Genomic DNA, 17,329 nt, shown 5'->3' on the forward strand with positions numbered 1-17,329 from the left:
AACAAATGGTGGTGAAACAACTGTATATTCCTCAAAACCTACCTACCTCTATATGTGAATATTGACTTGAGATGAATCATAGACCCAAAAGTAAAAAGTTAGAACCATAAAGTTTCTATAAGAAAACATAGGAAGAATCTTCATAATCTTAGGGTTAAGATTTATTATAAAGGACACAAAATATTAAGAATAAAAAAATATGCTAGGCTTTATGAAAATTAAAACATTCATTATGAAAATGAGTAGGTAAGCCACAGACTGGGAAAAATATTCTTAATACATATATTTGCAAAAGGACTCATCCTGAATATATACAGAATGCATAAGTCGATAATTAAAAGCTCCAATTGACCTAATTTAAAAAATAAGCAAAAGACTTGAACAGACACTTTATAAATGATGCTTAACATTAGTAGTCATCTGAGACATGAAAATTAAAATCACAATGAGACACCATTTCACACTCACCAGAATGGTTAAAATAAAAAAGACAGACAATAGCAAATGTTGGTGAAGGCAAAGAGAACTAGAATTTTCATATGTTGTTGCTGGGGATATAAAATGGTACAACCAATATGGAAAATTGTTTGGCAACTGACATACACTTATTCAATGACTCAGCAATTCTACTAGATATTTATTCAAGGAAATGAAAACATATGTCCACAAAAAGACTGTACAAGAATATTCATAGGCCTTATGCATAATATTCTCAAAGTAGAAACAATTCAAATAAATACTGGTAGGAGAATGGATAAACACATTTTGATGTATTTATATAATGGAATACTTTGTAGGAAAAAGAAGAAACAATTGATACACATAACGACATAACTATTTCTCAAAAAATACTGCTGAGCAAAAGAAGCCAGACACAAAAGACTACTTACTAAATTAGTTGATTTATTTAAAGGATAAAAATGGGCAAAACAAATGCAGGATGATGGAAATCAGAGAGTGGTTGTCTGTGGGGTGGGGGTTATTGAACTGAAAGAGACATGAGAGAACTTTCTAGGCTGATGGAAATATTCTACATCGTATTTCTGGTAGTGGCTGTATGGGCATATACAGATGTCAAAACTTCTCAAACTGAACATTTAATATCTGTTATTTTATTGTCTGTAAATTATACCTCAATTAAAAAAAGAAAGCCCAGAATAAAAGAGCATGGTGTGTTTATAGGTCCAAATGACTGAAATGCTCAGCACTGATGATTAATTCTTTTCTCAAATATTATCTCAGAAAACAAGATTTCAAACCCCTTCTTCCATAAATATCCCTGTATTTTAATCCACAATGATGAGAGTTATTTATTAAAATTCTTTCTCCTGATGATCTGTGTCATAAAGGGTTGAAAACATCAAAATTGATAAAATAACTCATCTCAAATGGAATAACATAGGACATATAAAAATCAATTAGCAGCATGTCAGGAAGGACATGCCATCTGTCTTTAAAAACTTTGCTGGTGGAATAAGAATTAGGTAGATAGCTATTCAAATAAGCTTTTATGTTCCATACTCCTCCCACCTCCAATTTATACTCAATACATTTTACCAAAAAAATAAAAAATAAAAATTTCATTCATATCTGAAAAACAAATCCTGTGACCATATATTATATTATGATATAAAGAACTTAAGTAATTTATTAATCTTTCTCACTTAGCTGAGTTACTTTCACAGGCGAAGAATTGTATCTCTTCAGTTCATCTTTGTATCCTTAAAAGAAGCTAGGCCAGAGTCCTGAAAATAATGGATCCTCAATAATTAATTATATTTATAGATTTAATTAATCAACATATTTACTGATTAGTTAGAATTTATGTCCAAATTACATGTTGCCATAATGAGAAATTTACTGCAATTATTCTATAATGTCTTTATATAAAATATTTGAACCAGAGATGAGCTCATTGGATAATTTATGGAAAGCATATTTAAGTATATGAAATGATATGCAAGTCATGTCATTAAAAATTTAACCGTACTGTAATTACCTGACTAGATTTAAAATTCACACACACACACACACACACACACACACACACACAGAATACACATACACATAGGAAAAGTACGATTGTTAGAAATATAAAAAACAAACAAACAAATCCCACTGAGTCTACTTTTAGTCTGTACTTGAATATCTAAATGATTACAAAGGCTGCAAGTACATTGTTTTGAATTGAACATCACATTGGCCAGATCAGAAAAGCTGTGAACTGAGAAGGAAATTGTTATTCCAGTGATGGAACCTCCATTAGTGACTATTATTCTGCTGGCAGCTGAGACTTCAGGAGACTCTCACTATGAAAACCAGTGGTCTTTTAATCTCACATTATAAGAGCATTTGTGATGCTTTGCAGGCAGCCTTTCTTCAAAGATTTTCCTGCTGCTTTCCTTCCTGAGCACAATAGGTTCAAGATGGCTAATGCTGCTCCCTAGTTATGCCAAGAACCTCCTGAATGCCACTGGCCTTTCATCATGAAGATGGATGGCAAAACATCAAATGTGAATATCTTGTTCTAAATGGGGACTCCCACGATCATGTTATTTTTGGGAGAGCAGCTTTCTGGCTCCATGGATATCACTTGAACAGAGTAGCCACGTTCTTCTGCAGCTCTTGCTCGGTCCAGATCCACCAGACACATGCACTGTTTTCCTGAAATACAGTGAATGGTATCATGAAGAGCTCTTCAGTGAACAGTGCCATTTCAATTTAAGAAACTCTATACAGTGAGTATATGAAGAATGCTGTTTGCCTCCAAATCCTGTTTAGTCTCTTTCAATTTAATTATTGATCGGTATGGAGAGAAGACAATTATATGACATCACACAGATTTTTTTTCTGCTAATAATTTAAAGAATGTTAACTTTCTAAAATGTATTTATAAATAAATCTCAGATGAAAATTACAGATCCTATTTCCAACTTTGGTTTAAAATCCATGTAAAGACCTCTTCTCTTCATGAAAACACATATCTGTAATAATATGAAATAACACTATCTGTCTTTAAGACTATCTAAAAGGACATGCAACGGGATATCCGAAAGAATGTTACATTTGGTAACTGGATTTAAAAAAAAATAATGAAGAAACAAGAAATAGAAAATACTTGAGGAAATTTTCAATTGTGCGCTGATCATTTTAGGTGGATGTATAATGTTGAGCATAATATAACCTTAATTTTCAGAGCTCCTGTACCCATATAAAATAGTGCTATTCAATTTTCTTTGTAATCTTTGGAAAATAAAAGAGGAAACCAGATAGGAAATCAAAGCAGTTAATTTGTGTTCTTTTTGCAAATGCAAACTTCTATTTCAAAAATAGCTCAGGAAAAAAAATTGGGGGTTTAATATATTCAAAGTTATGGCTTTCACATTTTCAGCTTCTTTAAATTCAATATCTAAACTTCTTCATCCTTTTGAAAAAAGGTTACTGATTCTCCAGAACTTCATTCATTCCATTTTTACCTCAATAATTATAATGCCCAAACATTATTTCTAAATAATTTATTTAAATGATATCAGAAACTGCTAACTAAATAGAGCTTCAGAAGTGAAGATAGAAAATTTTGGAAGAGAAGAATCCTCACAGAAAACAGTGGAAGGTGAAATTAGTAGGTAATAATTGGCAATGAGAGATCCAGGTTTAAAATATTTTGTATGTTTTCCTGGAGAGGCTCATGCCCAAAAGGATAAACTGTGATAGAAATGAAATAAAAAGAGATGTTTAGAATTCCTTTTAGGCTAAATCATCCCCTTTTCATCAACAGCAGTATGATTAACATTTTTTTTTTTACCTTAAAAGACCGTTCTTCCTTTAAGACGTCTGTAAGTGTCCATCCCCCCAGCCGTCTACTTTTCAATTTAAAATGAAACATTCCCTGTCAGAAAGGATGTTCTACATTCCTTCGGTACCCACCCTGGGTTTACATTGCAGCTCATTTAGCCTTGGCTTTGATCCCAGTCCAGTTAATTTTTCTTTTTCCACAACCTAGAATAATCTTATGCTTTCATGTGTTGAAGAACTAACTATCTTTACAACTGAAATCCAGTTGTTGGTAGTCTACCTTTTGAGACCTGAGACGGTTCCTAAAATGTTCACAAGAGTGAACTCTGTGCAAAGTATAGATGTAGACATTTGATGAAGTCTATGACCTTGAACCTGACTTTCCCTCCCTTCATGCCCATGATCATGCCAGACGCTCCTCCTCTTCAACAAGCAATTTCCCTTCCAGCTGCTCTCTTCTAGTTTAATGCCTAAAACTTCAACCATGTACACGTCACCTCCCCCGCCCCCCCCCGCCCCCCGATTTTATCTGCATTCAGTTTGGTGGAGTTAAATAAAATGTAAATTCATACATATATGTAAATTATACCTCTCTATATATACATATTTGACTATACATTCAAATGTACATTCAACTAACTCAAAGTTTTAGGAATGGGAAAAGAAGGAGGAAGAGGGGAAGAGGTTGCAGGCAGGAAGGAGTAAGCTTTTTCCATGTTTATGTTCCAGAGTGTGAGAAAAAGAAGAAAATCACTTATTCCTTCAGCTTCAGGTCTCATATGTCTCAACTGTGAGTATCTTGATATGCTGACTTGGAATTTAGAATTTCAAGATTACTATTTCTCACATAACATGGTCTCTGAATCCAAGCTAGTGACTACATCTGGTGCTCTGCCAAAGAAACAGCAATCTGTTTCCAGCCCATGATAGTCTCTCCTGTTGACTTTTCTAAATATTTTTAAGACTAGTTTTGACTCCACTCTATCATTTGAAGCCCTAATTTTGGAACCTAGACTTCTAGTGATGTGACCCCATCACTGGGGAGCATTGCAAAAGTGGTAAGAGCTTCATGTCTGGAATTAAATAATTTGGGTTCATAGTGTGGTTCCATCATCTACTAGCTGAAGGATTCTGGGCAAGCCTTTGTCCCAGTTCTCTCATCTGTAAAATATAAATAATAGTATGTTCATACTCTATAGGTATTTTTATAAGAATTTACTAACATAAGGGCATTTAGCTTAGTGCTTAATGTTCAATCACTGTTAGCTATTATCCTTCTAAATGGGATTTCTTTTTCTAAAGCAAAGTCTTGGATAAATTCATTACTTAAACTTGAAATACAATTGTAGATCTTCCAATTTAGGTAAAGTTTATTACAAACGTCAAATAAATTGGTCTATGATTGATAATATACAAGTATACTTTTTTCCTGAGAAAGAAAACATTATCATCCTTGTTTATACACTGTTAATGCATCGATTTTGGCATGCATAGTTGATTTTCATCCTTATTATTTTCTTATGTGGTTTCTGATAGAGCCGTCACTATGTTCATAACAGTGAGAAAGATCTAACATAGCAATTCTACTCAATGTACAAACATTAAAAATGTATTTTAAAATGTTAATGTTAACGAAAATAGGATCAAATGTTGTTATTGTTTCAAAGCCTTTTTTAAATATGAATTAAGTTTTCTGGGGAAAAATAAACCTTTGTTTCTTGTTGGTAAACGAACTAGTTTTACCCATACAGAGTTGGTCCATTCATTCGTAGGCATCTTGTACATAATCTACTCAACAGCTGCTGTGAAAACACATACCTATGAGCCTTCGTTGGGGTGGAAGCTGGACAGCTGTCTGATCTGCAAATCTGCACAGAATCATGTGTTCCTAAAAGAATAAGTGAGAGAATGTGCTTATTTTAATCTTCTGCTTCAAAATTATAAAAATTAAAAAATAAAACCATCTCATTTTTCTGGAGTTCTACATTGTTTAACTGAATAAGGTGTTGCAACAACTAGTACTTTTGAAAGAAGCAATTTTTCAGAAAATGGTGCTCAGTAACTTTTTTTTTCCTTCAAGCAGACTGCTCTTAAGAATAGATGCACTGAAGACCCTCAGGGACATTGCTTTTAGCCAAATACAATTTGTATTAAATTAGTTAACCTAAAATTCATTTATATTTTTCCTTTAATGAAATTTGAATCTCAGGAACATGGTTCCAAATAGACATTCTAAGTGGCTTTTCTAGTACCAGAGGAAAAGGAAGTGCTGCGCCTCTCTGTCCATAGCTTCTGGAGTCCTCTGGACACCCAGTGAAGTGCTAGCTAAGCCTTGGCTTTTCCCACCTCTTCCCTTCACTCAGTTCCTGTAGAGGAGAGGAGGCTGGCTCGCTCCCTCTCCTCTCACTCCAAGATGCTACGCGGGTGTGTCTACTTCTGCTTTAAGACAAACCGTAAAGAGGACCTGAGGGAATGGGAGGGATATTACTGCTTCTGCTTAACAATTTTAGGAAAGATTGTATTAATGAAAGAACAAGGCTTTAAAGGGATGAGAGCCAATGAGGCTGCACAGCTCTTAAATCTGCAAGTGGCGAAAGGTGAGTGATTAGTTGCAGTCGAGATGACTTCAGTGTGTCCATGACAACTGTTCCTTCAGAACAGCTGCAGTTTCCAAGTGTGTAAATGATCTCACCTGTCAGCTTAGGCAATGGGCTAAACTCAGATTCATCATTTGTCTCTTTGGTGTTTCGTATATTCAATTTGTGGCCTCCAGTTTTTAATAAGGTAATTAAAATTATTGTTTGATATTAGTTCTTTCTGACAGGTTACCTTTGTATAAACTTTTACGCATTAATAAATGCTATAATGCTCACTATAAAGTTTAGTGACAATGTGTAGAGTACTAAAAAATGGTTCAGTTAATAAGTTTTATTAAGCTCCCATAAATTGGTACCAGCAAAGGGAAAGAAGAAGAATTTAGAATTATATAATATGAAAAAGGCAAGAAAAAGCATGCCTCATGGTGTTTGTAAATTAAGATTCAGTTTAGTAAGTTGAGCAGTCACAACCTCAGATGAGGTTCATTTCTCTTGTTCTGATAAGTTCCACCACATTTCATTAGAATTATATGTGGATGTGTTCTTCCTAGCAGAAGTTAAATTCTGAAATGGGAAGGCACATAGTGGGTACTCAGTAAAGGTTTGCCAACTAAATCGAACTGTGGAGAAGAACACTTCCAAAGTGACCCTCAAGAAACTTGGGCACTAAGTTAGTGTAGCTCTGCCAGCCCGCCCACCATGGTCAAGTTAGGGAATACCAAGACATTGTCTTGCTGCAGTATCCAAGAAAACTTCTCTGTAGGGTAATTATACCTGAGATCCTCAAAAGGGCTGGTGGCCAAGCAGCATTTGGGTATGTGGAGAAAGAGATGCTAAAGATGAACCGAGCCCAGGGAGTTTGGGAAAAGCTTTTTTGACTCCGTCTTTTTTGACTCCAGAAATTTTTCATTATTTTCTAGGCAACGAGACTGTGGCACCTGACCTCCTTACCACCCTGGGTTTTTTTCATGTATTCTCTCAGAGTTTTCTTTACCTAGCATTACTCAAAGAGAGATTAAAAGCAAGGGTCGATTTTTTTTTTTCCCAATTCATTTTCCACTTTATCGACAAGGCCTTGAGAGAGAAGAGTAAGGTGTCTCGAATCTTATGAAAATGAAGTTCCTTGGGTCCTAGTATTTCCCCTAAAACTTTACAGTTCCCTTAGGATTCAGAAACTTTAAATCCAGTGGGCAACGGTTAGAAAAGTTCCAGTTGAGGAAGAAAGCATGAACACTGAGCTTTTTCTCTTCTCCACAGGTGTGTGTCTGTCTGTACAGTCATGGATGGGTAGGACAGGTTTGGGGGGGGGAGTAATGAGGTGGGAGGCAGAGTTGAAAGTGGACCTTAAAAGAGGTAGAGGTAAAGGAAATATAGTTGCCAGGGTGGTAGAAATAAATATTTTTAGGTCATAGTACACCTCACTATTTCATTGCTAAAGGGACATGAAGGTAAAATTCTTAGAAGGCAGGGGCTGGTATATGAAATGAGAGTATATAATTTTATTGAGTTTGTACAAGAAGTGGAATTAACCAAACTAAAAATCCAAACTAGTTTATCAACTTTTAATAAAATTTACATATTTCTCTCAAATATTATTTTTTAGATTACATTACATCATTTTCCTGATCAATTAATTAGTTAATAATGATGCTCAAAAAGCTGAAAACTATTTTGCTTAGGTTGGTGACTCAAAACTTTGTAATGATCTGACTATTGTTGGGAAACAACTCTCTGTGGGTCTCTTGCGTTTCTTCATGTTTGTGAGCAGAGACACTGCCTTTGTTCTAGATCAGCGGTTGGCAAACTATAGCTCACAGGCCAAATCTAGCTTATGACCTGTTTTTGTATGGCTGGAAAGTTGAGAATGTTTTTTACATTTTTAAAGGGTTGTAAATCTACAACGACAATGACAAGAACAATGTAGAATATGTGAAAGATTTGTAAGTGGCCAGCAAAGCCTGAAATATTTACTATTTTACCTTTTACAAAAAGAAGTTTGCCTCTATTCCAGTTTATCTTTTCAAAGACATTTGTATGATGAACAGCCTGGTGAACTATATAGGGTTTCCGCTCTGGAGGAAAGAGCAGGCATGCTTACTTAGAGATTAAATCTTAAAACATTTGGGCTTCCTAAGCTCAGGTTTCCTCTCCTGTAATGCAACTCACTGTGTATGTAGGTGTCACCTGGCTCTTTTTGTGCTTCTCTGTGGGAATTAGGCCTCAGAAAGTCAGTGCAAAAATGATTGCCTACTCCTATTTCTGTGAGCAATAGCTGTGTTTGCCTCTGACTCAGGAATCTCTGGTGTTCTATCAGCATCCATGAAACTGTGGTAGGCTAACTAGTTAGCTTGCAAGTAGGGTAAACTCAAATCGTTCACAAAATCTTGTCAACTACTTAAAGATTAATCTTGATTAAAAAGAAATCAACATTAAATGTTCAACTAATTCAAATATGACTATGGACTATATACTCCATTAGAAGTTTAGGAGGGAAAAATATAAAGAAAGAATAAGAAGTATATTAGGAAAACATCTAGATATTTTTAAGGTTACCTTGTATGATAAAGTTTTCTTAAATTGTTCACTGAAATAGAAAAGAAATAAGAATTAGTTATCATTGTAAATACCAAAGGTTAAAAGTTGACATAGTCCTAAAGGAACTGAACGGCAAACAAAAATATGTATTTTATCTGAAGAGAATATGACGCCACCCTAAACTAAAAACTATGTCATTTCAATATGTCTTTATAAAAAGACAAAAGCATAAGATTAGTATGTTATTAATTTAAAAAAATTTCACACCGATAGATTAGATTACACTATTAGAGAAGCACAACTATATTTTCCCCCCTTTTCCTCACATGGGTGCACACAGTTTCAGTCAGTTTCAAGATGTAGGTTTGCTTGTTCTTCAGGTGTGGTGAGGCCACAAAGTCAGGAGAGGATTGCCATTAAAAAGATAGCTTGTGACTCAGTTTCCAAGAAAAGGTGCATGCTATGCCATGCAGGGCCACGGAGGGAAGCACCAGGGTTGGTCAGGAGGCAGAAGGAGGGAGGTGAAATGCAGGCAAGAGCCTTTATTACAGATTCCCTGGGAAGGGATGGCAAGGCAGGGCTCACAAAGCCCGGGTTGGCTTATTTGAATAATGTTAGCAGGCTCTGAGGCCCACGGGCTGTGGCTAGCTGTCCGGTACATGGCCCTGGGGTGATCAGAGCAGGGGAGTAGTGACCCTGGAGTGGTCCTCCAATGACAAAGAGGGCAAATGTCAGTAATTCTACAGAGATGGGAAAAAAAATCAAAAGACACTAAATTGATACTTTACCATCAGTTAAGTGAGACTGCAGACTGAACAACTCAAATCAGGATTCTTAAGAATCTAGTGCTAGACTTACAAATTTTTTGGTGGGTAATAAAAGATACATTTTATCTAAGTAGATTTAGAATAAAATAAAATTTCAACTATTAAATAAGCCTCAAATTATATTTATTTTTTGCTTGTCTACAGTTCCTTTGCTTCTCTCTCAACTAGTTGCAAATTGTAGTAAGAAATAAAACAATGAATGACAAAGAATTAAAAGGTTATTATTTGCACGTTTAACCTTTAAATTACTTAGAAACTTTTAAGTATAAATTCTAATGGAAATTTTCTAAGATTTCTTGAAAGTAGTAATGCAAATGATCGAGAAGTTTTTTTGACACATTATATATAAGATAGACTTTCCAAAGCTAACATATTTAATATATTCTATAATTAAAATGATCAGAATGATTCCCAGCAACTGTGATTCAGAAAATGAAATGTTGCAAACACCAGGAGAGTGGCCCTCCAATAAGCTGAGTCAAAGTGATGATAATTAAAATGTCTCCCTTCTGCGTGGGATAAGAAGGGCTGTAAAAATGGCTCTCAAGCGTACAGACTAATCATCACCCCCCATGGGCAACATTTAAAGATAATTCTTCTGCTACTACTGTAACTAGCAACAGGTCACATTTATTGAGTGCTTAATTTTATGCCTCTTCTAACTGCTTAAAATATATATCGTTCAAGTCTCACGAAATACCTTGAGATAATTTACTATTATAATCCTCGTTTTGTGGATGAGAAAACATAGGTGAAAACAGTTAAGTGAATTGCTTGAAGTGAAACTACTTATAAAAGGATGAGGAGCCAATTGTTGCACCCAGAAGAAACACTTCAAGTCGTAAGCACTAAACCACTACACTCTACTGCCTCTCTTAGATGATGATTTCCATTTAGAAGCACACAGAGAGGTGCTGAAGCTGTCAGACTTCCAGTCAGCGGACTCTTAGACAAATTTCAACAAGAGCTGGACCCAGAAGAAAAATCAAGGACAGGCATAGAGGAGACCCTCTCCTCCTTATATAACTTATAAATAACACTTGCCATTGTGGAAACAGGAAATAAGCTTAAAACTTAATCTCATCACAACTTTATATCAAATGACTTTTGTGCACTGGTTTACTCTCCATATTGATGCCTTAGGTAGAATGCTAAATTTCACCTTTTTGGAAAATTAAACTTTGAGGTGTTCTGAATGAAACCGTAACAGCAAGGGCACGTGACAAAGGAAGCCCGTGTTTTGATGCAGTGCTCAATCACCATGTCCGTTGCCACTCCGCAGGCATGCAACGCCACCTGGAAAACGAAACCAGAGCTTAGTGCTCAGTTCTTTCTTAACAGTGCTACTTATTACCTTTTCTTTCCCCAAAATACTTTTTGTGCGGACTGATCCTCAAAAGGTTTCCAGTTACCGGAATATCATTCTATAATAATTTTCATTTGGACGTACCAAAGGACTAGTTAGCTATTCACATTAAGAAAATTAAACAAAGTTGATGGGACACTGAGAATGAAGCGTAAGATTCATTCAGTGGGAAATGTGATGTGATGTTAAATATGGAAAATTTAATATGCATCATGTCTAAACTAGTGTTCTTGCTGATTATGAATTTAGTTAAGTTGTAGCATTGTGGCAAAAATACAAGATTGAAATCAGAATTTCTGGTCTAGAACTCTAGTTGGCTGTGTAATCCTGGGCCACCTAAAATTTAATTTCTTTGGGCCTTAACTCTCCTCAACTATAAACTAGAGTGAATATGACATATTACAATGCTGATGCAAAGTTTGAATAAAAATGTATTTGAAAACACTTTTTAAAATACTGCATGAACATACCAGTGTTGCATAAAAACTGTCAAATTATATTTATGTAGCACCTTTTTATATTGGTATAACACTTAACATTGACCGATGAATCGCATGAACTACTTTTAAAGAATTTTAGAAAAGAAAAAATTATGAGAGTCATAATTAAGGCTTCAATAATTTAGGAAAAGAAAAATAACTCTAAAAGTGATTTTAAAGTGTTTTCAAAATGAATTCCTTAAAATTATCTATATTGTATTATAATAAAAAGTAGGCAATTGTGAAAATTATTAGGCTAATAAAGCATAATAGGATTCTATGAAAGAAAATCAGATGTGGGGATATTAAAAGATGAAACATTTTGTCAGAAAAAAATGCTCAGATCTCCATTTCATTCCTGACACAGGCAAATTGTACAAGATTATAACTATCCTTTTTAGGGACAGATCTTTCAACTTCAGGGTTGGGAGGAACTTTTAGAGTTAAGCGAAGATTTTCTGGAAAATTCTAGATGTGCAGGATCATAAACTAGATTCCCCTATTGAATGGCAAAATCCAAAACAATGCTGGATAGGAAAGAGAAAAGCAGGATCTCTGTTCTCAACCCTTCTGAATTCTCTCCTCCTTCCAGGCTTCTATCAGCTGCGTTAAGTCCTCACTTAATGTTGTCAATAGGTTCTTGTAAAACTGTGGTTTAAGTGAAATGGCATATAACAAAACAAATGTTACCATAGGCTAATTGTCATAAACAAGAGTTACAAAAGTATATGTCTTTCTGGTCACAAAAGCATCACCGAACTTCTAAACAATGACCCAAAACACTTTTATATTAAACATGAAATAAATGTGAGCTATACATATAAGAAAGAATAAGAAAAACAAGCAAGGTCATTATTTTCCAATCTACTTATTCCAGTTTAGGGTCACAAGTCACCTAAGCCTATCCCGGAAGCTTAGGGCACAAAGCAGGATCCACCCTAGACAGGGCACCCTCCCATCATAGGGAGCACTCACACCCACACCATGCTCACACACACCAGGACAATGTAGACACACCAGTTCACCTCACGTGCACATCTTTGGGATATGGGAGGAAACTGGAGTCCCCAGAAAAAATACAGGCAGATGTGGGGAGAACATGCCAGCTCCATGCAGACAGCGGCCCCGATCAAGAATTGATTTTCTTTTTCTCATCAACATTATAAAGAAAAGATGAACAAAATGACACTATTCAAGGACCTGCTGTCCATGTGTCAATAATCCCTGTGGCTGCTGTTAATCCGCCTTTTCTGTTTTCTTCTTTTTTTATAATTTATTTTTTATTATGGCGACATTGGTTAACAAGATCCAGTAAATTTCAGGTGTACAATTGACAGTAGGCATACATATTTTGCATTGTGTGTTCACCACCCATAGTTACATTTCTTTCTGTCACCACATATATGATTCCTTTTACCCCTTCTACCTCCTCCCTCCCCGCCACTTCTGGTAACCACTAGTCTACTGTCCATATCCACGAGTCTCCGTTTGTTTGTCCTATTTGTTTGTTGCTTTTAGGTTTATATCCCATATATAAGTGATATCATGTGGTTTTCCACTTTCTGGCTTATTTTGCTTAGCATGATTATCTCAAGGTCCATCCACTCTGAAACAGAGGCTAGGAAAGCTGCAGCCCAGTGAAGGTGGCAACAACTACAGGGCAATTGTGGGGCAGCGGGGGGAAAATCCTTGATTTTTTATCTGTCCCTTTTATTTAATCAGCTTTGAAGAGTGAAAATCGGGCTGCTCCTTATTTTTGTGAGTAGCTTGAGAAAACCTCACAGTAAAAATTTTAGATGCATTTTGGTCTGGATGGAGAGAGAAGAGAACCAGCACTCGCTGAGTGTCCTTTATGTGCTGACATTATGCTGAGTTATTGCATGCAAATCTCTATGCTCACAACAGCCTTGAAAGATTTTATTATCTCCATTTTAGAAGTGGGAAAACTAAGACTTAGGGGAATTAAGAAAGTGCCCACAACAAAACCGCTCTTCAGGGGCAGGATCCTGACCCCATGAATTAGTTACATCAGCTTGCTTCTCCATAAAACCCTCTTAAGGCTCTTAAAGAAAGGTTTAGACAATTTGCTTTTATAAATCTCTCTTAGGTTCACATTCCCTTTGCTACATGCAAAAGAGTGAGTTTATTTCCCTCATTTAAAGAAAACAACTAAATCAAAGAACTATTTACATGATGGAATTTAGATCTAAAAGGTTTTGCATCACATGCTCCTAATTTCCATTGTCATCAAACGCAGGTCAGAAATAACAGGCAAATAATGAGAGATATACATCAGTAGAATGATGTGATTATGGAAATTTAGCATACACCGAAGGTGGTGCTTCCAACACCTAGACAAAAGATGGACTTTTTGAAAAGTGATGTTGATCACCATATAAAAAATAAAATTAGATCCTTTCATCTCACCACACATAATAAATGTCAAATAGATTAGAGATTTAAAGCAAAAAAGAAAAAAAGTGAGTTCCTCCACAACTTAGGGGAGTGGAACATACTTTCTTAACTGTGTCTGAAAATCCACATTTAATAAGGGGTAAGGTTAATCAATTTGACAAAGTAGAAAGACAAAAAAAAGAAGACAAAAAAAACCCTTTTAAGTGGCAAAAAAAGTAAAAAGACCAATGACAAAGTAAAAAAAAAAAAAAAGATTTTTCAACTCATAGCATAAACAAAGAGTTACTATCCCTAATATGTAACAACTTCTAAAAATAAAGAAAGAGCCCAATAATCTGATAGTAAGATGGGCAAGAGATTTGGACAATTTACAAACAAAATATGCAAACAGGCCTTAAATCGAAATCATTTAACATTGCTCAAAATAAGAGAAATAAGTATTTAAACTACATTAAGATACTACTTATCACCTATTACAGTGACAAAATACTTAAAATTTGATGCCAGTCTATGAGCCAGGCTGTGGGGAAGCAGACTTTGTCATATATTGATGGCGGGAATACAAAAATTTCACAAGCCTATGGAGGAGGAATTTAGCAATATTTAGCAAAATTACATGTGTAATTTGTGATCTCACTTCTAAAAATCTGTTTAGAGACACAGCAAAAATATTTTTTAAATTATTCATTGAGGTAGTATTTGAAATCACAACGAAATCGAAATAGCCAGTTTTCCATGAACATAGGACTGGTGAATCGACACAGTGAACTACTCTGCAGCTCTAAAAAGAAATGATGACTATGTCTATATATGGCCATAGACGATATTATTAAATGAAAAATAATTTTTTAAAATGTTCAAATTATTTTCAGTAATGATCATTGGTGGTTGTGTTTTTTTTAGAACTCTAATGTGCATATATTGTAAGATAAAATAAGTAACATGCTGATGTCATTAAGAAACAGATTTTTACTTTTTATCATACATAGGAGAAGAGAGAGATATATGGTAGCTAGATGAGGCTAAGGTAAAAATCACATAGTCCTGAATTTAAATTGGAAGTATCAGTATGAACCCATGATGATTTTGTTTAAAACACACACACACACACACACACACACACACACACACACACACACACTGCCTAGCTCGGACCACTGAGAAACCTACAAAAAAGATCAAACCAGTAGCAAAGACCACTCCTAGGACCTACACTGTGCTAATCCAAATAGCGTTTTCCTTTAAAAGACTTTAGAGATCCGTGAAGAAATAGCTGATGCTAGACATGAGGCAAGAAATACATAAGATGAGCTAGAATAGCTTTTTATACCAAAAGCACAGATGCTATCGAATACTGCTGAAGCCTTATCAAAAAGACTCAGGGGACAACTCTGGCTCTTCCACGGAACAAAGATGGAAATATTTCAGCATTGGTGACAATAATAACTGCAATGGATTGAAGTATTGCAAGTATTAGATTGATGAGTCAATAATCACACTGAAAAAAAAATTAACGTCATTTTTTGGTAGATAACCAACTCACTTTGAAAACTGGAAAATATAGGAAAAGAAACAAGTTTTATCTAGCCTTTCTTATGTGAATTATACCTCTGTGAAATCAAATCATTGATAAGGAAAGTAAATGAAGACAGAATTATAAAGTTTGAAGAAGATCGCCATTTCACTGCCCTTATTGAAATAACAGAATGAGGGGCAGTGATCATAAATGCTACACAAGAGATAAACTGACACAACATCTTTTCATTCTTAAAGAATGAAAAGAATACATGTTGATTCTTCTCTAAGTGAATATATATTCTAAGCGGATATATTTTGATAAAGAGTATATGCTAATTTTTAACATAAGGTACATTTTCAAATATACTAAGCCTATGCTTATTCATACCCAAAAACCAGTCTGGTGTTAGATGTATTAAGACTCTATTTTTTTTTTTTTTTTTTTTGAGAATCATTTAACATTTACTACTCTTTTCCTAGCCCAAAGTATGCACGTATGTGTTGTTATTCCTCATTTGATAAAATGGCTAAGTGGCCGGTGCAAGGTCACAAATTATGAAGCCAAGATTTAAACTCAATTTGTCTGACACCTTTATTCTAATATTCTATGTTCCCATTTACTCCTTTTTAAGATGTGGGAAGTGAACAGGAAGTCACCGACTGGACCTTACCATTAGCTCTCATATCAACTACCTACATTCCTCTTCCCCACCTGGAACATCAATTTCTCTGTTTGTAGAATGAGACTGAACTGAATGACCTCTAAATCTGCCGCAGACCCATCATGCGCTGAGCCCCTGCTTCTCAAAGGAGTCTTCAGGTATCTTTGACAGAAGCAGGTGTGGTCCTAACTGTGCACTCATGTTCTCCCTCTTTAAACACCTTCATGAAATTATATTACAGATAATTGGCTTTGAAATTCAAATAATGCTAAAAGGCATGTAATTACAAAAAGAGTCCCTGGCTGGTATATATTCTAACCCTAAAAGAAAATCTGGAAACCAAAGTGCAAGCTTTTCAACTCAGTTTTATTACCTGAAATCTGTTTTTTCTATATTGTAAATGTATATTACTATCTCTTGATTTGTAAATATTAGAGATTACCTATTGATTTTACTATGGGAGATGAGGATATTTTTTTTGCATATTTATACACCTTTTCCACTTTTCTCATCTCTTAATATTACCACCTCCAATTTTTAGTTGTGTTTATGCAATGCATAAACTGTTTGCTGCTGAGTCGAGCGTGCTGCACATTTTTTTTTTATATCCAAGACTTTCCCTACCCCCTCTTGTATCAGATACCATTTATTCCTATTTCTTATTTACTCTCTTGTTTTGGTGAAGCAAATTTTCTAATAATTTACCAAAGTCAATTTTCTCGAGACCTCAAAATTTCATTACTTTCATACATGATTGGTGAATTGGTTAAATATAGAATTTTAGACTTCAAAATTTTCTTTAGCATTTTAAAGGCATTGCTTCACTGTCTTTCATGTTGCTACTGAGAAGTACGGTGGCATTTTTATTGCAAATTTTTCATATATGACCCTTATTTTTCCTCTCTGGAAACTGTTAGGAACTTCTTTTCATTTTTTGGTGTTCAGAAATTTCACAACAATGTGTCTTGATTGAGGTCATTTTTCAAGAGGGCAATTTTAGTCAAGAGAAATACATCATATTAATGCATTTTCTTATATCAGTTCTTTGATTTTCTCCTCCCCACCATTTTATCTGTTTACTCTTTCTGGTCCTCTTATTATTGAAATATTAGACTTTGTGGACTGAATCTCTAAT

The 17,329-nt window shown here is 35.0% G+C and overlaps 1 protein-coding gene across 6 annotated transcripts in view; it reads right to left on the minus strand.

The window, feature by feature from the left end:
* Positions 1-883: 883 nt before the first annotated feature.
* Positions 884-17,329, minus strand: part of GSTCD (glutathione S-transferase C-terminal domain containing) — a 114,410-nt gene continuing 97,964 nt past the window's right edge. For 5 of the 6 annotated variants that reach the window (XM_016134594.2, XM_016134598.2, XM_016134596.2 and 2 more), the window contains 4 exons: positions 10,917-11,050; positions 8,946-8,976; positions 5,614-5,683; positions 884-2,664 (listed from right to left, as the gene is read on the minus strand). In XM_016134594.2, coding sequence (XP_015990080.2) covers positions 2,528-2,664; positions 5,614-5,683; positions 8,946-8,976; positions 10,917-11,050 — 372 coding nt within the window. In that variant the 3' untranslated portion in view covers positions 884-2,527. Of the gene's footprint in view, positions 2,665-4,330; positions 4,957-5,613; positions 5,684-8,945; positions 8,977-10,916; positions 11,051-17,329 lie in introns of those variants that run through there. The other variant, XM_036227643.1, reaches the window with a different exon arrangement.

The sequence above is a fragment of the Rousettus aegyptiacus genome, unplaced genomic scaffold (assembly GCF_014176215.1).
Source record: "Rousettus aegyptiacus isolate mRouAeg1 unplaced genomic scaffold, mRouAeg1.p scaffold_m13_p_10, whole genome shotgun sequence".
Taxonomy (NCBI): Eukaryota; Metazoa; Chordata; class Mammalia; order Chiroptera; family Pteropodidae; genus Rousettus; species Rousettus aegyptiacus.